Raw genomic sequence first — 27,297 nt, forward strand, 5'->3', positions numbered from 1 at the left:
GACTGGGGCTGGATGTGACCTGCGGTGCGCTAGTGGGGGTGGTGGGTCCTCAGTTCCAGCGCGCTCCGTCTCCATTTCGGGGGTGCACTTTTCCTCGGCGGGGGTGGTGGTGAAGGCGATGCCAAGGCACTGAGCGTACTGCTGCTCCCAGGAGGACAGAAGGCACCCGACGACACGACCTTCCCCGGTGCTTCTTCCTCCGCCTCCGGCCGTGGGAGTGAGGGCGGCGCCGGCACAGCCCGCCCGCCGAGAGAAGCGGACAACTGCTGGGACCTCAGGCAGGGTTTCAGGGGGCGCAGCCAATGAGCTCCCGCGAGGGCGCTCCTGACCAATGGCGTGCGTGGCCGAGGGAGAGAGCGGAGCGCCCCTTTCCCGGCCGCACGTGGCGCTCAAAAGGGGAGAGGCGTGCCCCGCCCGGCAGTCCGCCGCGTATCTCCGATGGCGCCGCAGGAAGGAGCTGCAGCTGCGGCGGGGAAGGGGCAGCCCGAGGCCGGCGCTGGTTCCCCGCGGCTGTTCACCTGGGAGGAGGTGGCGCTGAGCAACGGCCAGGGACGCCCGGCTGCAGCCCGCTGGCTGGTGATCGACAGGAAGGTCTACGACGTCAGCCGCTTCCACAAGAAGCACCCCGGCGGGTCCCGAGTCATCTCCGGCTACGCCGGCCAGGACGCCACGGTGAGCAGGGGCGCGCGTGTGGCCGGTGGTGGAGTTCTGATTTTGAAGTGGATGAGTTCGTCATGACACTCGTCCAGGCACATTTGCAGAGGACTGCAGCCCCCAGTGGAACCTTTGCTGCATGTTGCTTTTCAGGCGATCCTTCGAAAAGGCAATCGGGTAGAACTGTTATATGCCCTTCAGCAAATTTCTCAGTTCGCCTCCTGCTGAGCCTGTTTTCAGCTCAGCTCCTTTGAAAAAAGCTTCAGCGGCTGCATCTTGGCCCTCCTGCTGATGATGTCACTGCCCTTTTGGAGAAGTCTGGAAGCTCCATTTTTACCTCCCCTGTGCTACATTTCTGTCTGCGTGACAGGTGGTGGGGGTGTTTGGAACATCTGTGGCAGACCATGAAAACTTTGAAGCATTCAGCCTTATGACCCCGAAAAAAAGCTTCTTTGCATTGGGGGGTGGGAAGCAAAGGTGTATCCATTAAATCCTCTGAGATCATATTTACTGCAACGAAATCTGGATTCTTAAGAACATAGGAACAGCCCCACTGGATCAGGCCATAGGCCCATCTAGTCCAGCTTCCTGTATCTCACAGCAGCCCACCAAATGCCCCAGGGAGCACACCAGATAACAAGAGACCTCATCCTGGTGCTCTCCCTTGCATCTGGCCTTCTGACATAACGTTCTGACAGAATGTTAATAATAACATTCTTGTTTGTGTTCTTCCCCTCCCTCCCACGCACACACACACACACACACACACACACACACACACACAGTCCCCCATATCTTTTGGGGATAGACCTGGTATGTATTCACTTATCTGGGAGGACCCTCACCCCTCCACACCTATTAGAGTACCTTTTATTAGTTGTAGTGATGGCAGCACATGTGTTTCTTGTTGAAACTGCTTAAACTGAAGAGCGCAGGCAAGTGGTCTGCACTCTAGAAGGAGACTAACAATGTTAACCTGCTTCTTGTTGATGTTTTTCAATGTCAGTAAGTGTAAAGTCATGCACATTGGGGCAAAAAAATCAAAACGTCACATATAGGCTAATGGGTTCTGAGCTGTCTGTGACAGATCAGAAGAGAGATCTTGGGGTGCTGGTGGACAGCTCAATGAAAGTGTCAACCCAATGTGCGGTGGCAGTAAAGAAGGCCAATTCTATGCTTGGGATCATTAGAAAAGGTATTGAGAACAAAACAGCTAATATTATAATACCATTGTACAAATCTATGGTAAGGCCACACCTGGAGTATTGTGTCTAGTTCTGGTTGCCACATCTCAAAAAGGATATAGTGGAAATGGAAAAGGTGCAATAGAGAGCGACTAAGATGATTACTGGGCTGGGGCAACTTCCTTATGAGGAAAGGCTACGGCGTTTGGGCCTCTTCAGCATAGAAAAGAGGCACCTGAGGGGAGATATGCATAGGAAGGATAGAGAGATCCTCTTTACACTCGCACACAACACCAGAACCAGGGGACATCCACTAAAGTTGAGTGTTGGGATAGTTAGGACAGGTAAAAGAAAATATTTCTTTATTCAGCATGTGGTTGGTCTGTGGGACTCCTTGCCATAGAATGTGGTGATGGCATCTGGCCTAGATGCCTTTAAAAGGGAATTGGACAAATTTTTAGAGAATAATCCATCACAGGTTACAAGCCATGATGTGTATGTGCAACCTCCTGATTTTAGAAATGGCTACATCAGAATGCCAGATGCAAGGGAGGGTGCCAGGATGCAGGTCTCTTGTTATCTGGTGTGCTCCCTGGGGCATTTGGTGGGTGCTGTGAGATACAGGAAGCTGGACTAGATGGGCCCATGGCCTGATCCAGTGGGGCTGTTCTTACGTTGCTGGTCTCCCTCTAGCATGCAGACAGGTTGTCTGCATGTTGTGTTCTTAAGTTTAAGCCATTTCAACAAGAAACACTTGTTCTGTCATCATTGCTGCCAACACAAGCACTGCTGCCAAAAAGGATAATCTAACAGGCACAGGAGGTATGGGGATGTTTATTTATATAGAGATTTCTTGTATCCACTATTTCCTTAAGCATGGGGGAGGGGAGAAGGGAACCCCTGGGATATGGAGGGGTAGCTCTGTGTGTGCGTGTGCACACATGCACACGCGTGTATGTTTAACGAACAAGGATATTTATTATTATTAAAAACATCCAGCTTTTCAACAAAAATGTTCAGAAAGGAGTTTGGATATTATATACAGTGGTGCCTTGCATAACAAAATTAATTCGTTCCGCGAGTCGTTTCGTTATGCGAGTTTTTCATTTTGCGAAGCGCGTTTTCCCATAGGAATGCATTGAAATTTAATTAATGCATTCCTGTGGGCAAGAAAAGTCAGAACAAAGTCAAATTTGGTTTACAAAGTGTTTATTAAGTGCTCTTTAAAGGCTTACATACTGTACTGAGGATTTCAAAAACGGGAGGGGGGGATGCTGAGTGGGGAGCTTGAAGGGTGTAATCCTGTGCACACTTTCCTGGGAGCAAGCACAATGGGACTTACTTACATAAACTGACATGAAGATCCTCCCCTTACTAGGGTGGGCGGGATCATAAACTGACATGAAGATCCTCCCCTTACTAGGGTGGGCGGGATCATAAACTGACATGAAGATCCTCCCCTTACTAGGGTGGGCGGGATCATAAACTGACATGAAGATCCTCCCCTTACTAGGGTGGGCGGGATCATAAACTGACATGAAGATCCTCCCCTTACTAGGGTGGGCGGGATCATAAACTGACATGAAGATCCTCCCCTTACTAGGGTGGGCGGGATCATAAACTGACATGAAGATCCTCCCCTTACTAGGGTGGGCGGGATCATAAACTGACATGAAGATCCTCCCCTTACTAGGGTGGGCGGGATCATAAACTGACAAACTGACATGAAGATCCTCCCCTTACTAGGGTGGGCGGGATCATATACTGACATGAAGATCATCCCCTTAAAACAAACCAAAACAAAACAAAAAATTCGTCTTGCGAAGCACGGATCATAAAAATTCGTTGTGCGAGTTACCAAACTTCACAAAACACTTTCGTTCTGCGAGTTTTTCGGTGCGCGAGGCATTCGTTATGCGAGATACCACTGTATCTGGATTTTCAGAAGGCGTTTCACAAGGTTCCTCACCTAACTCCAGTTGGGGAATAAGAGGTCTGGTTAAGGAGCAGGAAACAGAGAGTGGGTGTCAGTGGGTAATTTTCACAAAAGAGGGAGGTGAAAAGCAGTGTACCTCAAGGATCTGTCCTGGGACCAGTGCTTTTCATCTTGTTCATGGAATTCTGGAGTCGGGGATAAGCAGTGAAGCAGCCAAGTCTGTGGATGGCACAACTTTTCCCAGTGGTGAAGATTGGAAGGGATTGTGTAGAGCACCAGAAGTATCTCTCTGAACTGGGCGAATGAGCAGCAAAATGGCAGATGCGTTTCTGTGTAAAGAAGTTTAACGTAATGCACATTGGTACAAAAAAATAAAAACTTAACATATAGGCCAGGGCCGCCCAAGCCCTGGCCCTAGGGCCGCCCAAGCCCTGGCCCTAGGGCCGCCCAAGCCCTGGCCCTAGGGCCGCCCAAGCCCTGGCCCTAGGGCCGCCCAAGCCCTGGCCCTAGGGCCGCCCAAGCCCTGGCCCTAGGGCCGCCCAAGCCCTGGCCCTAGGGCCGCCCAAGCCCTGGCCCTAGGGCCGCCCAAGCCCTGGCCCTAGGGCCGCCCAAGCCCTGGCCCTCGAGGCCTCTCAATGTGGCCCTCAGGGAGCCCCCAGTCTCCAATGAGCCTCTGACCCTCCAGAGATTTGTTGGAGCCCGCACTGGCCTGATGCATCTGCTCTCAGCATGAGGGTGACTGTTTGACCTCTCTCTCGCATGAGCTGTGGGATGAGGGCTTCCTCCACTGCTTGCTGTTTCATGTCTGTGATACAGTAGCGGCAGCAAAGGAAAGGCCAGTCTTGCTTTGTGCAAGGCCTTTTACAGGCTTTGAGCTATTTCAAGACCTTCATTCATTCATATAAGTTCATCTTTAATATAGTCATTTATGTAATCTTATGTAATTTTATTCAAATTTTAAATGTAAATTGATTTTTTTCTTCTGCAAGCAAAGCTGCAAAAGCAATGCAGAGATAATTAGAGGGCTGTTAATCTCCAAGGCAGCTCTCCAGAGTAAAGCTTCAACCAAAGTTAAACTTTTGTTCTCCTGCTAAAGGCTTCCTTTTATATCAAGCAAGCATCATTCCATTTTGTAAATGCTGCTGCAGTCTGGTTTTTTAAGCACCAGGATGTAATCTTCATTTTCATTTGAAACGAAGTCCCAGGCTACAGTTCAGTGCACCATTACTTAAAAATAGCACCCAAGCAATGGGTCTGCTTCTGAGTAAATACGGTTGCACTATGTGTAGCTGCTCTTGTTCAACAGTAATTCCTTGTTGTTTATCTCTCTGCTGTGAATTGAATTGCACACTCCTAGTTATGTGTTATAAGTTGCATGTTATATGTAGAACCTCTGGCTTAACACACCAGGCACCTTAAAGAAAGATTTGATTAATGGTTTTCCTTCAGTGGTTCCCAACCTTTTTTCACTTCCATAACCCTTGGCAGCCCATTCGATAAATTGTACCCCTTGTATTAGCAAAATGTTTGTAATTAATATGAATAATATAAGCCTTCATCTCCTCTATATGAAAATCCATACTTAATGTATTCATCACAGTATTTTCTCTTTTTATCTGTTTGAAGAACTGAAGACTCTGCCTTTGCACTGTTTTGCCCCAGAAGTGTCCTGAGAAATTCTTGGTGATTGATCACTTTCTATATTGTTTTAGCTTTTTTACTGTGCTGGTTTTCAATCACTGATTCATACATGAATTGACGACCAAAAACTAGCTATTGGTGGCTTTAATGGCCAACTAGGTACCTCCCTTCCTGCCTTGCTGGCCCTGCAAGGCATTCTGGAGCACTACCTACCTTTTTCTGACAATTATGCAATTCTTTTTCAAATACCCATAAGGGTCCTGTCAAGTGCCCTTGTGGGTACATATACTCCAGGTTCGGAACCACTGTTCTACTGGTATGTTGTTTACGGTGCACTTAATCTGATAGTGTTTACAAAAAGATTGTGAAGACCAGAATTTAAAAAGTTAAAAAATAAAAATGTATCTTATGATTTTACTATATTTTTAATAAATTGGAGACTGTGCATTTCTTGGGTAAGAATTACTGATAGGTTATTTTTCAGGATCTGACCTCAGGGAAAAAATCAGACAAAACTATAGTCAGACACCTCCCTAAGTTTAACCCCCAACTTATCCAAGAATCACAGAACATTCCGTGATTTTTGGCTCAAAACCTGCTCTCAATTTATCTGTGAGATTGACTTATAGGTTCATGGTAATCATTTTTTTTCCCAAGCTTAAAAGCCCCACATGCTGTAACCTTACATTATCAAGAAAATGTTCCAGCCCTCTGATGATTTTGGTTGCCCTCTTTTGCGCCTCTTGCAGCTCTGCAATACCTTTCTTGAGGTGTATCAATCAGAACCAGACACAGTATCCCAAGTGTGAATGCACCATAGATTTATACAGGGGCAATGTAATATTAGCAGATTTGTCCCTGAGCAGGACTTGTGCTGGGGGGAGGGAGCAGGGAAAGAGGGAGGTGGGACCCTCGCTCTACACGGAGGCTCTTGATCCACTGCCGACCTTTTGGTTGGCGGTGAATCGAGTAGCCCCATTGTGGGGCTACTCTTTTTACCTAGGGAAAGGGGACTAAAGCCCCCTTCTCCCGAGGAGCCGCCGGCAGCTGCCCAGAGTGCGTAGGATGGGGCGGCAGCCATTTTCCAGGCAGCTCAGGATTGGGCTGTCAGTCCAGGAAAACCAGACCAGTTTTAGAATGTAATCTAAAAGCCACTGTACAACACCATGACACAGGCAACTGCCCTAGACTGATACCCCACCCCCAAGCAGCAATACCTTTGTAGTAATTAGCATGTTCCACAGTAGAAGAAATAGCAGCCTCCCCCCAGCCAGTACAAGCAGAAATCTCTCCCAGCCCTCCCTGAAGCTGCTCTCGACTAGCCCTGCTCTCTGTGTGCTCTGGATAGGGGCAGGGTGACCAGATGTCATAACTTCCAAGGAGCCCCAAGGACCCTGTTTTACTCACTCTATGCACATGTGCTCTCTCTCCCCCCATCCCTGCCAGAAGTGCCAAGCCCTCTTCCCTCCTGTGTGCGAAAATGACACTGCACAAAGGGCTTCAACTTGCCCCCAACTGATGCCGGAATAGAGCTCAGCAACAGCCTCCAGAACCCTGCACAGGGCAGGTCATGCTTGCTGCGGCTGAGCTCCCAGGAAAAAGATGGAGGGCAGTGGAACACATTCAGTTCAGGCTCCTTCCTTCCGCTTCTCCCATGTCATGTGACTATCAGGGGAAGGATCCCTATGATTGGCTCCTAGGCTGAGTTTCTAAGCAACAGCAGCCGGAGCTGACTGGGGGAGGCTGCCTTCAAGGAGGGGCTGAGCAGTCAGGGTACAGAAGTCAAAATAGAGGACATTCAATCAAGATTGGAGGACAAGAGGTCCAGTAAAAATGCTGGGGTGGGGTCAAAGCCCCCCTGCCCCCCCAGCTACAGCCTTGGGAGGCAGCTGCTGAAGTCTCCTCTGGATAAGGGACAATCATTCCTTTACCCAGGGGTAAGCCTCAGCAGCATGTGGGGTCTACTCAAACCTTTGCTAGCTAAATAGCAGGCAAATGTCCACGTGTATCTGTGCCATGGATTCCGCTGCTGCTGCTGAACCCAGCTGCTTCCTGGACCAAACCTGCCCATCCCCCATCCTGTTACCACCCACCCATCCCTGTTCTCCCCTCCTCTCCCCCACTCCTGTCTCTCCCACTGACGTATCTGCTTTTGGTGGGTGGCAGGAGAGCCAATAATGCTGGTGGGAAGGTGCAGGCCTTCCCGCCAGTTTCCCTAGCAGCGCACTGTGTAGCACACTGCTGGAGCACCTCTTATAAGTGGCGCTGACTGCTTTACTGCTATGGTTTCTGCCCCTCAGCTGGACTCTAAGCAAGTGTGAGAAAGATGGGGTGAGAAGGAGCCACTTCATGAAAGTACTGGGAACCCTCTAGCGGCAGTGGGGGGAGTGCAGCTTGGGGTGCAATAAGCCAGTCATTTTGGTGTCACTCCTCCTGTGGTGTCACCCAGTGCAGTTGTCACTCCCCTAATTACACTTCTGGAGCAGCTCAGCATTTCTCCAAGCAGCTGCTGCTGCTTCTTGCTGTTGTTTGTTTTTCTGATGTCTTCACAGCAGCACCTGCTTCAAAAAGCCCCAACGTAGCCCATTCGTAAGTCGGATGTCTGTAACTCGGGAACCTCTTTGTTTTTCCTTTAGGATGCTTTCACAGCATTTCACCTTGACAAAACTTTGGTGAGGAAGTACATGAAATCACTTCTGATTGGAGAACTGGCTCCTCATGAGCCCAGCTTTGAGCACAGCAAGAATGTAAGTTTGTCTTCCAATCCACAAGTGGAATTAACAAGGGTGGTGGCAGCTCTAGGCAAAAGACAAACTTGGGGTGCAATCCAGAGAGCACCCTTGGCTGGCGCAAGTCCCTTGTGCCAGCCGAAGGGTGTTGCAAAAGTGCTGTATCTGCAATGACTCTGGAGGAGGGAGGCCAGTCCAAGCCCCACTGGGCCAGCGTGAACCCAAACCGGCCAAGTCAAACTGGTGCAGGCATCTGGGAGGGGACAGGCAGAGGCATTTCGGGAAGGGGGTGGGGACAACAGGTAAATGGGGGGTGGAGTCAGGATCAGGTACTTGTGCCAGATCCTAACCCTGATCCATGTGGCCCAGAGCAGGTCCAGGCTGCTTGGATTTGCAGCACCTCTTGAGGCAGCACAGATCTGAGTAGACCATGGTATAGAAAAGAAAATCAAAGCTAAAAGACAAAATGGGGGATTTTCACATAACGCTTGAGGTGGTACAGATCTGAGTAGACCTATTGGGGCTGCTGTGGCTTTGTCCAGGGTAAGAGTAATGAATTCCCCTTACCCTGGGCTGAACTGCAATTGGTCCCAACCCTGCTCTTGATGGGGGGCAGGCCTGCTGGCATGCCTGCTCCCAGGCAAGTTTGGATTGGGCTCTCAGTGTTTCTTAATAGCAAAATTACTTGCAACCTACATCACACTGTACCAGGGAATTGTTGCTGTCAGCAAAGCAGGAATGAGTTGTATAGCATCCATGAGTTTTCAAATGTCAGAATGGTCTAGGAATCTCAAGTTCTATGACTCCTACCTAGGAGACGGGAACATATTACAATCCTTCTTTTGGCAAAAATGCCCACATGAAGACCAGTCTAGACAGTGGCACGTGCGTGACATAACTGCTCTGATTTCTAAGGCAAGTATGTTCCCACGCTTGGAGCAAAGTGAGATGCAAATTTGGATCTCTCCACAGAAATTGTTAGTAGAGGACTTCCGGGAACTGCGGTCCACTGTGGAGAAGCTGGGACTCCTGAAGCCAAATCATCTCTTCTTCTTCCTGCTTTTTCTGCATATCCTACTACTAGAAGCTGCTGGCTGGTTTGTCTTGTGGTACTTTGGGATCTCTGTAACTACTTTCCTGATTTCTACAGTGCTGCTTACTCTTGCCCAGGTAATTTTGTTCAATCAATTGCTTATGCTCATATTTATTTAGGGGCAGCTACAATCTTTCTATTGTATACTGTTGAGGAGTATCTTTCAACAAGCCTAGAAGAAAAAGAAAACCTAATAGAAGCCTAGCAGACACAGAACTCCACTAGAAACAGACGTATTTGGTTCACTGAGACAATTATATGGGTATTCAGCAGGGGTAAACAATGAACCCCATGAGGCAAAGTGTAGTTCTACAACTTAAATGCATTTTTTCCATATGGTGGCTCTTGAGGAATAGTGGAACAGATGAGTAGGTAATGGAATAACATTATAGAAATAATTGTCTCTTCTAGGAACATAGTTGGATAAATTCAGAAGATAGAGCTATATAAGCATATTTGCTATATGTATGTGCCCATGGTCAGTATGCTACTGGAAACCAGGAACTGAGGGAAAACAACAAGGAATAGTACCTTTGCTATCATGCCCTGCTTGGGGACCTTGTTAGGGCATTTGGTCCTGGTGACAGGAAAATCCTCTGGACTAGGTGAAGCTTTGTTCTGATCCAGCATGATAATTCCTATTGCAGATTCCATCCCCGAGTTTCAAGCTGTTGAGAATGCACAGGCTGTATTAGTCTTCAGATTGAGAAAGGAAGGGCATGATCCTGACCCCATTTGTTGGAACCTAATAACAGGCTCCTCTCTTCTGACCTGCCCTTTTTCCACTTTAGTGCCAGACAAATTGGCTAGAGCATGATTTGGGGCACCTTTCGGTCTTCAGCAGTCCAAAATGGAACCACATTGTTCATGAGTTTGTGATGTGCCATCTGAAGGTAAGTGCATTACTTTGGGTATGTTCTGAAGCTTTGGTCAAAAGTGAGAGTGGAATATAGTACAGAATATTGAAAAAGGTTCAGTAAGGGGCTTATGGGCCATTTTCTTTCAATGAACTTGTGGCAAACATGGAGCTTTGCTAGTAAGAAGAGCATTGAAGCCTGAGTTCTCAGCTTTCTTCTTTCTTAATAGGGGCTATCAGCCAACTGGTGGATACGTCACCATTCCCAGCATCATTCCAAACCAAATTGTTTCCTGAAGGATCCAGATCTTGACATACATCCCATCCCTCTTTCCGTAGGGGAAACTCCATCTATGGAGGTAACCAGCAATTCGTATTCCAGAACTGCTTGGGTGACATGCCAAGGCGTTCAGGGTTTCATGAGGGAGACTGCCTTTGTGGCCTTGGCAAACAATCTCTGTCTAGATGCAGACATAAGGAATTGAACTGAACCATTATTCTGAAATATCTCAGCAGTGGTAGACCACCGTGCCGTTCTGGACTGCCTGAGGCAGTTGGGGATTGGGTTCTGCTCCTATTTGAAGGGTCAATATTGGACAGTAGCAGTGGAGACTGTTGCTATATGACATGGGTGCTGCTCTGTGGGCACTGCAAGGCCACCAAGTAGGTGGAAGGAACTTTTTAGCCTTTCTTCACAGTACTAGTACATGGTATTGTCCAAACACATTGAGAGACAGTCGATTCAGGAAAAACAAAAGAAAGTACTGAATTATTTAAAAGAACTTGCTGTTGCAAGATATGGTGGTGGCCACTGACGATTGAGAACAGGGCTGGCCCATTCATGCACCAATTTATGATGTGGCTTGCATCGGTAGCAGATTGCAAGGGATATGAGGGGACAGCAGATTTAGTCTGTCTTGGTCTGTTTATTATTATTATTATTATTATTAACAGTATTTATATACCGCTTTTCAACTAAAAGTTCACAAAGCGGTTTACAGAGAAAAATCAAATAACTAAATGGCTCACTGCTGTCCCTTCCAACCTGCCACCACAGAATGAAATGATCTGCTTCTCACTCACTTGAGCAGAAGCAGATCATTCCCCGTCTTACTATACTTCTTGGGTGCTGCCAAGAAACTCAAAAAGGCAGGACTTCTAGCTTCATTTACAGGGACAGAGTGAGAGTTTGTGCTGTCCTGGTAGTCGCACACTTCTGGTTTCAGAGCAGCACTTGTGGAGCATGCTACGGTTTTAGTGGGATTTTTTGTAGAACAGAGGAGGCAGATCCAAGATAACATCACGTCGTGTTTTAGCTCATAATACCCCTGATCAAGAAGATAGCTTTAGAAGGGGATAAGACAAATCTAAGGAAGATAATGACGAAACCCTATCCTTGATTGGCCTGTGGGGTGCAATGGTGCTGACACAGTCTCTGCTGCCTCCTGCAGATACCTGGGAACACGTGGTAAATGGGAACGGTGTGGTAAATGAAATTCTTACTTACCTCGCCTGCCATGCCATAGTCATGAATGGGTCTGTTCAGATCTGTGCCAGCTCTTTGACTGGGCAAGACTGAGTGAATCCAAGGGCCACATGGGGAGCATAAGATATCAGTGGCACCATTGCTGGCAATAACTGCCCCTTGCCCTCCCCAACATGCCTCCAGGCAACCCTGATACCCACCATGATCTTCCTCCTCCTTGCGCACAGCACACCTCCTGCACCAAATCACCTCCTCCAGCAGTGGCTCGGTGCTTCAGTGGCACATGCACATGGTCACAAGCCTTTCACTCTGGCAGCCCTACTTCTTGTGTTTTCTTTGCAGCCACTACCCTGACAAAATGGGCTTTCATGGATGGAACTCTCATTCCATAAGCAAAGGTTTCTTACAGCTGAGCTGTTAATATGTCAATGACTACCAGCTGCCATATGGAAATGGAACCTCAGGTTTAGGAGCATTTACTTTTTAATAACAAAGAGATGGTGTGCTCTCTTCTCCCTCCTCTGAACAAGGACACCCCAAAGGCATCAGGCCGGCAACTGTTGGAAATGGGATGCTAGTGTAGGTAGACCCAGGGGCTGATCCAGCAGGGTCATGATCCTGTGTTCTTAAGATTAAATTTGTGCACAATTGGGGTCTCTACATTGCTACTGTTTCAGTTCACTCTGTTAGATCAGTTATTTGCTTCATGTTACACACCTTGTAGATTTTCTATTGGTTTCTTCTTGTGAAGAAACTTACTCCATACTAAGAGTTGGAAAACAGTCCTTTTACTTAGACGCTGTGAGAGAACAGGCTCCATACCTGCACTTGCTGGGGTGAAGGGCTGGAGGGGTGTTGAGAAGTCCGATTTGGCAAGGTCAGCCTCACGTGGCTACAGATCTTTGAAGGAATTCTGAGGTAATGTAGATTCACCTGGAAGTATTGCTCTAAAAGTGTACAGGGGTTCCTTGATAGAGGTGTCTGAGTCTCCTGCTATACTTGCTGAACTTGCTTTCTCTCACCTACCACAATCTTCACCATCTCTGCCCTTCATATTCCATCAAGAGAAGGACTCCAACAGGTGTTCAGAGTTTCTTCATCACAGTTTTTTGAAATAACAAATTAACTTTTTATTAGAGAATGTTTCAGTTTCATGAACAGAAAAGCAACTGGATAGCAAATATAAGATCCCAGAACACGGTTACATACAGTGAGAGAGTGTTGTCAGTCACAAACACAGAGCATTCAAGTCTGGTATGTAGGTCCATTCCAGGGGGTTACATGGGGTGAGTTGGAAGTCCATAAGTCACTATATTTAAGGCTAGAGCGAGATGCGCTCACTCCCGCCTTGTACATGGCCAGCAGTGCCAGGCCAGGCTTCTTCCGCCGAGGGCAGCCTCCGGTCGCGGGTCCTGGATCCAGGGGGTCCTCCTTGGGTGGCCTCCACGGTTGTCGCCGGCGTGTCTGGCTTCTGGGTGGGTTGTTCACACGTTGTAATAGTAAGGCACAAATCAGCATAAGGTGACATACAAAGCAGTAGGCAATTAGTTAAAGAGGAAAAGAGAGTAACATAGGAAAGGAGTATGTCAGTCCTTCTGACAGCATGTGCAGGTGCAGTTTCTTAGGTGGTATAGAGTCCAAGGTTGGAGGCGGGCAAGGCCCATCTCCTCACTGCCCGGTATTACATGAAGTGGATTCCAAATACAGTGGGCCCTCCCTGTCTGCAGACTCGGCATCCACGGATTTGAGCATCTACGGATGCCAAGCCTGCACCACAAGAGGGCCTCAGGAGGCCTCCTGGGATGCCTTTTTTGTGCTAATAACTTCATGTCACTTAGGGAGGTGTTCTGAGGTGTGGGGAGGTTGCTCATGACCTCCAGTGTGCTGGGCTCAGTCTCCGTATCAGTTTTGCAGCACTCCCCTGCTGCAGATTTCATTATCCATGGATTCCAGTATCTGTGGGGGGTCCTGGAACAGATTCCCATGAATACCAAGAGCCCACAGTATACTAACCCAATCTGGCAATGAGGGTAAGGAGTAAATACCATTTTTAAAAAAATCCCATTGGCAACATGTTCTTGTCTATGGTTGTGGAACAAGTGGCAATGTATTAGTTTATCAAGAAAGCGTATGTGACAAGCTCACTAGGCTGCAATCTGCTGCCATGGAAAGTGACATGTGGCTTTGATGGCTAACCGTGTTTCCTAATGGGGATCAGATGAAGTACATTCATGGAGATGCATCTCTGACAACACATCAGTCACTTAATGATGGTTTGTTGTTTTTCTCCTGACCTTCTCTGGACTTTCTTTCTTTGTAGCTGGGGAGGCAGAAGAAGAAGTACATGCCTTACAATCATCAGCACCAGTACTTTTCCTTCAGTAAGTATCTCCACTTTCCCCTTGTGTCCCTTTTATCCATATTGACCACCAGCCAGCACCTGTTTTTCAGTTGTCAGTCAATCCTCCCTTGCTCACAACAAAGTCCTTCACCTCACGTAAAAGCCCTGCTAATATCCCTGGTCTTTCTCCAATCCACCTTCTTTAAGTGGTAAATCTTTTGCAGATTTGTTGTGTTCATGTACTGAAGGCCCACACTGCAGTAGCCTTCCTAAAGTTGTGTAGTTCTGGGTCTGGTTAGTGCCTAGATGGGAGAACTCTTGTTGTCCCTGCACATGCTACCTTGAATTATGTTGAGGAAAGGTAGGATGTAAGGATCATTAATAATAATCTCATGATAGTTGTCATGCAAAAGGCGTGCCGAACCCCCTTTTGTCACTTGGTAGCATAACCGTGGCCAATTTTTTTAGCAACTGGACTTGCCAGGTTTGCACTTGGTCCCCATCAAACCACACTGACACATTAGGATTTCTTCTAAAGAATTTTTCTATTAACTTTACAACAGTGAAGTAAGTATTAATGTATATTCTACAGGTTTGCTGCTCAGTAGGGTGTTCCAGATGGTCTGCAGGGAATGCTTCTCCTATACATCAGCCCTCCCCAATCATCTGCTCAGCAGCTTTCCCTCAGAGCCATTGCCTGTCTCCCCCACATTCTTGAACCTCAGCCCTTCTCAAGCATCTGCTCAGAAGCTTTTTCCTCAGAGCAACCGTCTCTGTCCCCCACATTCTTTTCCAACCGCCTCTTTTAACTCTTCTCTCCCAACATTCCAATCGCCATTCCCCCACCCAAAATTCTCCTTTCTTAGAATGTTTCCCTGCTTCTCTCATCCCTTTCCTGCTTCCTGGATGCACAAGATCAATGTTATTCCCCACCATCTCCTGTTGCCACAGTGGACAATGCAACATGAACCCGATTGCCCCAAAACATTATTTCACCTAATTGTTATAGGAAAGTGGCACAAGACTTTTAGGATCAAAATATAAAAATCCAATAATTTGAGGAGAGAAAGGGCTGGGAGAACACTCCCTACTTTATTTCAGTTTTGGTGTGATTTTAAGCAGGGGAGGTTCATTCCTACTTTTAAAAAGACTGATTAATGACTCTGTCCTTTTGTTTCCTTCTACAGCATTGCCACCAATTGTTGTGCCAGTATTTCAGGCTTTTTCATTGTATTACGTATTCAAGCAAAAGCTTTGGAGGGTAAGTGCACCTGTCCTTTCCAAACAATAATATGCTGACATTTCCTAGTAGCCTTTTGAGAATGTCACATGTCTGAATGGTAGGAACATTATAGCCTATTTTGAGGAAAAGATGCACAAGCCAACTTTGACACAAAGATGATGGTGCTAAGAACAGCAGAATAGCCCTGGGATTTGTGAAATAGTGTAACTTGTGTTTTGGACTGCAAGTGGTCAGTGTAAAGCAAAACAGAAGCAAAGTAGAAAAAGTGAGATCTTCAGCACTGGCTTTAGGTCAGATTGGGCTCCAGATCTGGAGGGGCTCTGCACCTGTAGCCACAGCTGGCACTTCATGCCGTAGCGGACACTCTGGAATGGAATCATCGCCCGCCTCCCACAAGCCTGCCCCTGGGTCCAATTGACTTGAAATCCGCCTCCCCCCTGGAAGCAGTTGGCAGTGATGCTTCTGCAGGTGCCACTCATCCTGGTGAGGAGGGGGGCCTGTGGGCATGGGGGGCCTGCAGAAATGTTTTGTATTGGCCTCCGCAGCTCCTGCTTAAGTTATCTGTACTGTCCTAGAAAGAGTATCCCAGAACTGCATTTTTACTTTATCAGGTCCTCTTGCAACAAGTTCTGAAGGTCTGTCTAAGTTAGATGGAGCCCTTATTGAAAAGCTTGGTCCATACCAAATTGGGTCAGGGGCACACAGGCAAAATGGACTAGTGTCTCTTTTTTAACATTAGAAGAATTATGTGCTGGCGGGAGAGGGAGGGAGAGAGAGAGAGAGAGCACAGCAGAGACATTGTTGCAGAGTAAAGTGAACTGTATGGTATTGGGCCCAATCTTTAGGAAGTGCTAGATGAGCACTTCAGCTGCTTCTCCGAGTCAAAAGGGATATACTTAGCCAATAAATTTTTTTAAAAACTTTAATTTTTCTGCTATATAGATCTAAAATTTTTGAAAGGGACAGTGAAGGAAATGGCAATGGTGTAAAACTGATGTTGGTTCCTGTGCTGGTGCTCCTCTTAATGCTGTGTCCTTTAGGGTATCATGGACACTACTGAATCCCACAACCCTCACTCACACGCAGACCACAAAAGACCTTTCAGTGCATTACCTGGGGAGAAGGGAATGGGATCTCATTTCCCCAGCAAGAAAACATTGTGGGTTGGCTGCTGAGAGAATGCAGTTTTGCTGCAGTAGTATTGCTCATTTGGGGGGGAGGTATGTGGAATGGATGTCCTTCAAGTACTGAATTTCCACTGCACATTTTAGCATTTTATGATGAATGTCAGGAAAAGCCCTGAGAACCATCTCACATGACCCAGTGTGAATGTTCAGTCTGTGCTGTGAGAAGAAATTGCGTTGTGATAAATCAGTCCTTTATCACACATACCTCTGGTTAGTTTCTGATGAACTAACTGTAAGTTTCACATGCAGTTCCTTTTCATGAGCTTTCTGAAACTTTGGTGCACTGCTTGGAGGAAAGGTACTTCATGCACAGACTAGATCAATGGCTTCTGTTAATGCACAAAACAAAATAGACTTCAGTAGCACAAACTGGACCTTATTATTTAGGCCAAATCTCTATGGGAACTTCTCATGCATTAGGCTTGATGGTTTAGCATTAATCCAAAATTAGCGGAAGATCTCCACCACCACACCACTCTATCACCCCACTACAGTAGATGGATATGGGGTGTGTAACCTGTGCCAACTCTGAACCTGCTAGGAATACAGATAATGCTCTGTGGTGCAGTAGGGCATGGAACAAATGCAGGACCTGGATGGTTTCAAAGAGTCTGTCAAATCCATGCGTGATGCACTACATCTCTGGGTTGGGGAAATCCTTCAAAGAGTTTAAGTTTGAAATTTCCACTGTGTTGCTTGCACATGATAAGATACGTGTGAATAATGTTCATTCGAACTTTAAATGTGTGACTGCTTGGAGAGGGGAAAGTGCTACAATGACATTACTTTATCTATTAGATTTATTTATTTTTTAGATTTATATACCACTTTTCAAAACACCCAAAGTGGTGTACAACAGAGAAAACACCTAAGATAAAACATTAAAATAAATTGTTAAAATAAAACCATTAAAACAATTTAAAACATAACAATAAAAGAGCAGATTAAAATGTCAGCAGCATAAAAGTGTATAAGTGATCCCTAAGAAGTGCCTCCCTCCCGAAAGGCCAGGCTAGAGCGAAAGGTCTTCAAACTCTGCCGGAAACCATATACTGTAGAAGCTACCCTCAGATGTTCTAGCAACTGATTCCAGAGGCATGGTGCCACAACCGAGAGGTCCTACAGCTCACTGCCATCCCCCTGGCTTCAGATGGCGCAGGTACCCTAAGAAGGGCCCTCTCTGATGACCACAGGGGAGGTGCAGGAATATATGGGGAAGACGGTCCTTGAGATACCCCAGTCCTATGCTGTATAGGGCTTTAAAGGTCATCACCAACACCTTGAATCGGACTTGGAAAGGAATGGGCAGCCAGTGTAGCCAACAGAGCAATGGCATAGCGGATTCTGCAGGCCAAACCCCAGTGACCAACTGGGCTGCCGCATTCTGCACCAACTGCAAATTCCGAACCATTTTTAGGTGGTGTCCCATATAGACTGCTACATTACAGTAGTCTAACCAAGGTGTCACTAGGGCATGGACCACCAGCCAGATCTGACGGACACAAGTATAACTTCAGCCAGCACACCAGCCGAAGCTGGGCAAAAGCTCCCCTGGCCACAGATACTACCTGAGCATCCAGGGACAGCAGCATATCCAGGAGGACTCACAGGCTGCAGACTGTTCTTTCAAAGGAAGTGCTACCCCATCCACAGCTAGTTGTAGATCTAATACCTGTGTACTTACTTTCTAGATCAGGAGGACTTCTGTCTTGTCCAGATTTAATTTCAGTTTATTAGACCTCATCCAGGCTGCTTCCAGACAGTGCCCCAGCACTTCAACAGTCCCCTTGGAACTTGGTGGAAAAGAGAGATAGAGCTAGGTGTCATCTGCAAATTGGTGGCACCCAACTCCAAATCTTCGGTGACCTCCCCCAGCAGCTTCAAGTAGATGTTAAACAATATGGGGGACAAGATAGATCCCTGAAGCACCCTGCAATTTAGTGGCCAGGTGTCCCCCAGTCTCTCCGTCTGGGTCCACTTCTGTAAGGAAGGAGCGGAACCACTGCAAAACAGTGCCTCCAACTTCCAACCTGGTCAGCCTGTCCAGAAGGATACTATGGTCGATGGTGTTGAAGGCCGCTGAGAGGTCCAGCAATACCAATAGGGACACATTCCCCCTGTCTAATCCCTGGTGCAGGTCATCAGTCAAGATGACCAAGGCCGTCTCCGTCCCATGTCCTGACCCAAAAGCAAACTGGAAGAGATCCAGATAATCCGCTTCTTCCAGAATTCCCTGGAGCTGAGACACCACCACCTGCTCAATCAACTTACCCAAAAATGGGAGGTTGCACACAGGTCGGAAATTGTCCAAGACCATTGGGTCTAGGGAGAATCTTTTTAGAAGAGGGTGAATTACCACCGCCTTTAAAGCGGCAACCCCTCCCTGAGAGATGAATTAACTATCTTCTCCACCCAGTCTGCTAACGCACTCAGAACGTAACAGCAGAACGTAACAACCACGCTGGGCAAGGGTCAAGAGGTCCCACACTCCGGAGTTTTCTGTGCACATCCTCAGGTTGTATACACTGAAAAAATCCCAAATAAATAACTGGCAAGACAGATCTGAGTGACCGTATTCACAAATCTGAGCGACTGTATTCACAAAATGTGTTGCAAAAGCGTCACAGTGGGCATGAGGAGAATCTACCCGACTTGCAACAAGCCCTAAACAATACAGGTCCGTTCCGCTGGATGACGTTCTGCTGCAGTCATGGCTGCCAAGAAGAAATCATTCTTTGCCACCATCACCACCACAGAATAGGCATTAAGTTGTAATTTTGCCTGGATTTGGTCAGATTCGTCCCAAGTCTTTCTCCAGCGCCACTCTAGACATCTGTTGAGCCGTTTCATCACCCTAAGGTCCTCAATAAACCAAGGAGTTCTACAACCCAGTCGAGGTCGCATTAGTACAACGTCATCCACTGCTGTGACCATTTTCTCATTCCAGAGGTCAACCAGAGCAGTGGGTGAGTCACTGGCCTTAGTAGCAGGGAAATCCCCCAAAGCTCTCAGGAAACCATCCGGATCCATCAGTCTTCGGGGGCAGACCATACTGCTAGGTCCTTCTACCTTAAGAGGAATAGGTGCTGCCGTTAGACTACTCTTTACTAGGTAATAATCTGTCCGTGACAAAAATCTCCGAAACCCAAATCTCCTCTGCCATTAAGGGGGCCCTCCCTTTGCCCAGCAGTGAAAATGAGGTCCAATGTGTGCCCAGTCATGTATGTTGGGGCCTCCACTAGTTGGGCAAGGCACATACCTGACATAGTAGCCAGGAAGTCCTGAGCTGGATAATCAGCTGGGGGAATTCCAGCACCAAAGCCAAGACCACCCCGGCCAGCTCAGAAGGAATCTGCTGTACAGCTAAGAGATTGATACTCCGTCCTTTACAACCTCCTCAGTACCACGCTCAGGCACTCAACCCCCACACACTGCTGGAAAGGATTACATAGTAAGGGAAGTAGACTCCCAGTAGAACAAAGTGACACCACCACCCCATCCCTGCTGCCATGGCTACTTCTGTACACAGACACCTGGTGAGCACAGCTGGGTGAGATTAACATCCCCCAGCCTCAGCCAACCAGGTTTCTGTGATACAAGCCAGGTCAGCGCCCTCCTCCACAATCAGCTCATGGATGAGGATGGTCTTGTTGTTTACCAACCTGGCATTCAACAGCAGTAGCTTCAGGCCTGCAGTGCTGCCACTAAGGCTACCAAGGGCCCCAAGGGAGAAGGAAATTATAAAATAACTATTTTATCTATTTTCTTTTTCCACAGGAAATAGCATGGATTGTGGCATATTTTGTCAGATTCTTTGTGTCATTTGTACCCTTCTTTGGAGTGACGGGTGCTCTGGGATATCTTCTCCTGATCAAGTAATGTTCATATTTTGCTACTCTTTTGAGTTTCCCCTGGTCCTTCATCATTATGACTAATGAATCTTTCTCTTTTCTGATTTGGCAATTAGCCCTTCCCACCCCACCAGAGACTACCTTTTAGATCCCTTCTCTTCTCCATCCCTTTTAGACCCCTTCTTTTCTGATTTGGCAATTAGCCCTTCCCACTCCACCAGAGACTACCTTTTAGACCCCTTCTCTTCTCCATCCCTGAGGGCTGGCCCACATATGCTCATCACATGACAACAGCACTAAGCAATTCCATGATTGAATTACCACTGTAGAGCTAACACTGCAGGCTGAACTTCCACAACTGGTCTGGTCCATCCAAATGCAGCACTGCTCAATGGAGCAACTGCTGCAGGTCATCAAGTGTCATGAGAGCAAGGACAGGGAAACCATGTGGTGTCCATGAGTGTGTGAACCTGCCTGCAGTCATGGTTTTGTCTCTTAAATAATACTTCTTGTTTTCTCTTTAATTTTTTTCTGGGTATCAAATCTGCACAGATTACTCAACTGTTTTGAGCAGGGAAATAATAGTGTCTGCTGGACACCTGCTGAATCAGACAGTGGGGCATTAGACCAGCTTTTCTTAGACTATGGGTCGGGACACACTAGGTGGGTCATGAGCCAATAGCAGGTGTGTCACATAGCACCTAACTCAGCCACCATTGAAAATAACTGAAAATACAGGGTACTGAGCTGCTGGGCAGGGTGGGCTCCCCATGGGAGAGAGGCATGGTGCTTTTCCCTGAATAGGTGGGAGGATTGGATGCTGGAAAGGAGGAAGGACTGTGAGGTTGGAGGAGATTTCAAGTCTGTGCTCTTTGATTTCCCAGCTGGAAAGTCTGAATTTCAAGCTATGCAAAATAACAGCACAATTGTTCTATGTAATTGGACCTTTGGCGGATCATGGCTTAGGTTTGAAGTCTAAATTGATAATGTCACTTCCAGTCATGATGTCACTTCCAGGTTAGTGACATCACTTTCTGTGGGTCCTGACAGATGGTCTTTCTGAAAAGTGGGTCCTGTTGCTAAAAAGTTTTAGAAGCACTGCTTTAGACTTTACTGGCATTTAAAATCTGTCACAACTGATTTGTATCATTTCTATCCTGACTTTCTTTTGTCATGGAACCCAAGGCAGTGTATACAGGATTCCCAGCCTGTTAACCATCCAAGCACTGATCAGGTGGCTTGGCTTCAGCAAGGGTGCTGAATCATGCCTTCTCCCATCATGCCCCAGAACTAGTTTACTATCAAACTAAGATTAGATCAATGAACTGGTCCATCTTCAGCTAGTGGGCTAGATGGGAATGTTGGTGTCCTTTTTATCTCCACTGAGTCTTATGCACCCTGACTTGTTTTTCTTTTCTGCAGAATTACAGACAGTATCATATTTGTATGGATAAGTCAATCAAGCCACATTCCTATGCCTATTGATTATGATAAGAACCTGGACTGGTTCTCTACCCAGGTAATGTAGCCCTTTTCATTCCATTCCAGAAACTCCGAATATGAATGAGACAGAACTGATTCATACATGCTCGCAGTACTGTAACATCAAATTTCAACCTTTCCTGAGTGAATCAAATCTGACACACAGGGGGATCTTTCACACATTCATCTGCCAGTTCCTTAATGCTGAATATGCAAGAACAGAAAAGTCAAGTGAGGGGCATGGAGTGGTGGGGAGGTAGTGAATCCTGCTGGATGTTAAAATCTGAATGAGATGGGCCAAATGTGTAGATCCAAAGAGATGGCCAGTTTTGAGATTCTGGATAGAACCTTGCATGAACACCAGGAGTAGGATGTGCGTTGTTTTCCTACTTTGACCCTTTACATACGTAATCTTTTTGAATAGCCCACATTAGATGTGCAGGACAAATATACGCTATTCACATTTTAGGGTAGTAGCACTGGTCCACCAGTGAGACAACACAAAGGCAGAAAGGAAGGATTCCATTTCCCAGCATCCCCTTTTCACCAAGAACAATTTAGGAAAAGAGAGGTATGCAGTTTCCACACTCTAGTGACCTCATTCAATCTCAGGAATGAGACAGTTGGGAGGAAGAGCTGAAAATAAACGCTGCACAAATGGCAAATTAGACATGATTTTACAATTCGGTTTTGTCTTTCTGAATTGTGAAAAGTTACCATTTTGTTTTTGTAATTTGAGGGGCACAGTTGTTCACGTTGTTCAGTTTTTTTCCTTAAGCTGTTAGGATCAATTTTTAGTCAACAAAATGAAATTCTAATATTGAAAATCAACTTAATACATGGAATCCTTTTTTTAAACCCTTCAAATTCAATAGCTTCCATAACCGGGAATGTTAACAAAAAATGAATAATGAAAAAATTGATTAGAATTTTGCAATCACTTTTGAATTAGAAGGATTTGCCTTAGACATTCCTCCACCCCCTCCCAGAGATAATTTCAGCTGTATTTGCTTGATGGAGCATCTGTGGAGTCACACCTGACTTTCTCTCTTTTCTCCCACTAGCTTCAGTCAACATGTAACGTGCACCAATCTCTTTTCAATGACTGGCTAACAGGACACCTGAATTTTCAGATTGAACACCAGTGAGTTTGAATTTGGGGAGTGGGGAGGATTGCCAAAGGCATTATTGTGGAATTTTCCTATGCGATGGGCAGGTGTTCTGGTGAAGCACAATGCCCTAGCCTACCGGAGTTGTGAAAATGGAACATTGGCACAAAGTGTGAAATCCCCAAATTCATCCCCACCAATTTCTCTGAATTTTTTCTGTGGAAAGCAGAGAGCTGAAACTTTTTTACTGAACTGGTTTCAGAGTGTTAGGATCACCCCATTTTATGCCCCAAAAGGGCAAAGATAATTATTTTAGGGAAACTGAGGTACTGTAATCGTTTACAAGGTATTCCCCCTCCTGTAATTAAAAATGAAACTTGGGCACAGTTTTTATGATAAAGACTAGACTTTGGAATCCTCTTTGTTTGCAGCACTTCAGTTACAGGTGAAAACCTGTACTCAGCTGTCACTACAATCCTATGCCTTTCTACTCCTCAGTAAGTTCCATTCTCTTCAGTGGGGTAACTCCCAGGAAAGTGTGCATCGGATTGCAGCCTGAGGAACCTACTGTTGTGCAAATGCAACTAATCTAGGAAAAGGAGTCAAATTCACCACATTCAGTCATATTTTTCACAGTTCATTGCTTCCTCTTTTTGGGGGGAGGAGGGTTATTTGGTTGGTTGTGCTAGTTATTAGCCACATATACCACTGTGCAACATATAAGCACAACTTCATAGTTTGAGGAGTTGCCTTGAGACTAGCCTCAGTAAAAATCTGTTTCTTACCTCCATTGTTATGTAAAGAGATTAGCTAAATGACTGAGAGCCTAATCCTGAGCTCCACCTGCCAGCTTACCGCCTGCGCACACTTTCAAAAGTGTGCCGTAAGGCACATTTGTGAACTCTAACTCCAGGCAAGTGCCCATGGTAGCCCAGTGCTGGCCGGCGCTGGGCTAGCACCATACAGGTGCCCAGCCTCCGCATCTTGGCGGTTGTATAGATCGCCAAGCAGCAGAGAGGAAAGCGGAAGCAGGGGGAGGTGTCCCGGGGAGGGGGGAGGCGAGGAGAGGGCAGGGAGAAGCAGGGACAGGGAGGCGGGGAGAGGGCGAAGGGAGGTGTGTTGGGAGGGAGTGGGGAGAGGTGGAGGCGGGACTGGTGGAACAATGCTCCATCAGATCCTGGGCCTTTGCGTCAGGCTCGGCGCCTAACATGAAGGCTCTTACCTCACTGTCGACCTTTTGGTTGGTGGTGAATCGAATAGCCCTATTGCGGGGCTAGTCCCTTTACCCGGGGGAAGGGGACGAACGTCCCCTTCTCCTGAGGTGCCGTCCACGGCTGCCATGAGCGTGCAGGATGCGGTGGCAGCTATTTTCAGTGCTTCCACAGCTGCGCACCTTGGGAGCTCAGGATTGGGCTCTGAAACTGCACTCCTGTCCATACTCACCTGGAAGTAAGCTCCATTGACTATAATGGAACTTGCTTCTGAATAGACAAGTATTGGATTGGACTCAACCATTGAGAGCCAACAGGTTTTTTTAAACTGTGTGTTTTTACTACTTTTTCCTAGCAACATTTATAGGGTATCCAAAGGTCATGGAGCACTCCCCTCTTGACACTTATTTTACTAAAAGTCTTCTGTCTCCAGGTCCTCAGCAGTTTGGTTTTTTTGTTTGTTTTCTTGCTGGCTGGCTGGCTTGTTTGTTTTAAGGTAGCTAGCTAGATCTGGGGTAAGCCTGAAAAACACCTCAGCTGCTGTTTTAGCAGCTAGCTCTACTTGAAATAAAGTGTTGTCTTTCCAGGGTATTCAAAAAAGGTCAAGGAGCACCCCCTGAAGCCATGCTCTGCAAGATCCTGCAACTGTTAGGACTATGTGCTCAGTAAAATAATGATTTTTAAGATTTTCTTGGGTAAGGTCAACTTCTGTGTATGATTTACATATGAATGTATAGTCAACACCTTGAACAGTACTACAAATAAACTTGTATCTTACATCCAGTGTTGCTCATTTGCAGCATTTCTCCTTCAAGTATCTAGAAACACCTTGAATTTTTTTCTGCAGGCATTTACCTCATTTTGCAAGTCCCCAGAACATGTTGCAAACGTGCACCTTTGGCAGTGGTGCAGAATCATATCCTTGGTGGAATATGGCATTTATTAAGGAGAAAAAGGGCCTGACATTCCTTTCTTTTTTCCCTTTCTGTTTCCTTTCAGCCTATTCCCTACGATGCCTCGACACAACTACTGGAAGGTGACCCCTTTGGTCAAGTCCATGTGTGCCAAACATGGTATTGAGTATCAGTCAAAGACCCTGTTTACTGGCTTTGCAGATATACTTCGGTAGGTAGCTGATAAGCTATATCAGGGTAGGGAGAGATGCTGATGCAGAAAAGCATGTAGGACTTGGGGGAGGCAAACGAGGGCAAAAGATGATAAATGCAGTTAGCTATCCTTCCATTTCTGCTGTAAAGGACAAGGCAGGAAAAGGTAGATAAGATGTTCCCTCTTCCTTGGATTTGCATTTGTGAGTATGCAAACTGCACCTGATCAGATTTGGGAGAATCTATGCAGAGGCCACAAAAGAAGTCTTGTGTATGAACATAAGCAAGTGATTGCTCAAATGAACAGCATAAAGTGAAACATTTCGCATGAAGATTGTTCTCTAGAAAATGTTGGGTAGCCCAATTCTTTAGCATTCCACCTGCGCTGGTGCTGAAACGCAACCATAAAGCGTGCTCTGTCAGCATGTGCTGCTGGAGCACTGGCAGGAAGGCCATGCATATCATCAGAGTGCCCCCTGTGTGCCTGAACAGGTAAGCCAGCACTAAAGGGGGTGGGGGAACGGCAGAAAGGGGCAGGGAGGGGGCAGAACTGGGTAGAGGGGATGCATGGGAGCAGGGGGCTGCAGGAGGGGTTGGATCCAGCGATGATGGCACACACCATATACTATCTTTTTTCCCCCCTGCAGCTTTCTCTCCTTGGACTACAGAACTGGTGCAGGCCTGAGAAAACCCATTGCGGAGCAGTGGGCTTATTCAGGGGTAAAGGGATTTAAATCCCTTTTTCAGCTTGCCTGCACCAGTGGGGAGGGGAAGAGTAGGATTGGGCTCCAAGTCTACCTTCAGAACATTATTGTTGTTGATTAGCATATGTACAGAGGTCCATGGTTTGTGAATTGAGGTTGTGAACTGATTGTTAACTGAAATTTTAAAGGTGTGAAATGTCTGGAAAGAGAAGTTGTGTTCAAAGATAGTTGATGATAAGAGTACTGCTCTAAATTCACTGCTTGTCCCTGAGCTGAATCAGAAATGAATCTATCAAATATATGTTCTGTGTTTTCTCTTCTCTCATTACAATTAATCAGGCTGGTTTTTCCCCCCCACTGGTATTTGCAGATCCTTGAAGGTTTATGGGGAAGTCTGGTTCAAAGCCTATCATCAGGAACAAGAAGCATGTACCCTGAGCCGAGAGTGATCATCATGAACATGCAGCACATGAAACTAAAGGACACAAGAATGGCAAATGGAATATGAAATCTGAGCTTACTCAGCTGCGCTATGACTATGGAGACAATAAGTCTACCTTTACTGTTTTCCCTTTACTGGGGCTTGCACACTGTATTATTATAATAACATTATTATTTATTAATATTTCATAGCAAGACTACTGGGAATGTGTTTTAACTGAAAAGGGGCTTTGCCACTGGAATAGCTTCTTTCTACTAACTATTCTTTTATGTAGAAATGAATAAAAATGCTCTGTTATTTTGGGTATTAAAAAAAACTATAATACATTTTGTTCATAATATGCAACCAAAAACTAGAGAGATCCATTTGTGAGATATGATAAGGTTATGCCTCTTGACACTTGCAGTTTTGGTGGGTTTTGTCCAAACTGTATGGCAGGTTCAAGGATTGTACTGTGCCATTAAAGTTTCAGTACTACGCACATGTAGATGTGCCTGGGAGTAAGGCCCATTGAACTCAATAGGACTTACTTCTGAGCAGACAGGAATAGGCTTGTGGTTTAAGGCCTCAAACCTCATAATGATTGGATATAGGGAACCAATTTTATAGGCAATTAAAATTCACACATTAGTTTGATATTTGCATTGATTTCAAATGACAGAAATCCAGCAAATCCCTTGCTGTTTGAAATGAAAAGTAGGCTTACAGCCCAATCTGATCTCAGTAGATGCTATGCTACAGTGTGGTATGCTCTAGCACAGGGGTGTCCAAAGTTTTTGGCAGGAGGGCCACATCCCCTCTTTGACACTGTGTTAGGGGCCAGGGGGGGAAAAAGAATTAATTTACATTTAAAATTTGAATAAATGTACATAAGTTTACATAAATGAATATATTAAAGATGAACTTATATGAATGAATGAAGGTCTTGCGATAGCTTAAGGCCTATAAAAGGCCTTGCACAAAGCAAGGCTGGCCTTTCCTTTGCTGCCGCTGCTGCATCACAGACGTGAAACAGCAAGCAGTGGAGGGAGCCCTCATCCAA

General features: G+C 46.3%; 1 protein-coding gene across 2 annotated transcripts; it reads left to right on the top strand.

Annotated features, from left to right (window-relative positions):
- The first annotated feature begins 408 nt into the window (after positions 1-408).
- LOC136636256 (acyl-CoA (8-3)-desaturase-like) lies at positions 409-27,072 on the top strand. 2 transcript variants are annotated; one of them, XM_066611227.1, is made up of 12 exons: positions 409-672; positions 8,052-8,162; positions 9,117-9,314; positions 10,029-10,130; positions 10,324-10,452; positions 13,900-13,960; positions 15,108-15,181; positions 20,128-20,225; positions 21,624-21,720; positions 22,748-22,827; positions 25,003-25,128; positions 26,184-27,072. In XM_066611227.1, exons 1-12 carry the CDS (start codon positions 439-441, stop codon positions 26,260-26,262), a joined length of 1,389 nt encoding a protein of 462 aa, XP_066467324.1. In that variant the 5' UTR covers positions 409-438; the 3' UTR covers positions 26,263-27,072. The 2 variants fall into 2 exon arrangements, with proteins under 2 accessions (XP_066467324.1, XP_066467325.1); XM_066611228.1 differs by lacking the exon at positions 22,748-22,827 and having other exon boundaries at positions 26,184-26,273.
- The last annotated feature ends 225 nt before the right edge of the window (positions 27,073-27,297 follow it).

Source organism: Tiliqua scincoides, chromosome 1, assembly GCF_035046505.1.
Source record: "Tiliqua scincoides isolate rTilSci1 chromosome 1, rTilSci1.hap2, whole genome shotgun sequence".
In the NCBI taxonomy this organism is placed as follows: domain Eukaryota; kingdom Metazoa; phylum Chordata; class Lepidosauria; order Squamata; family Scincidae; genus Tiliqua; species Tiliqua scincoides.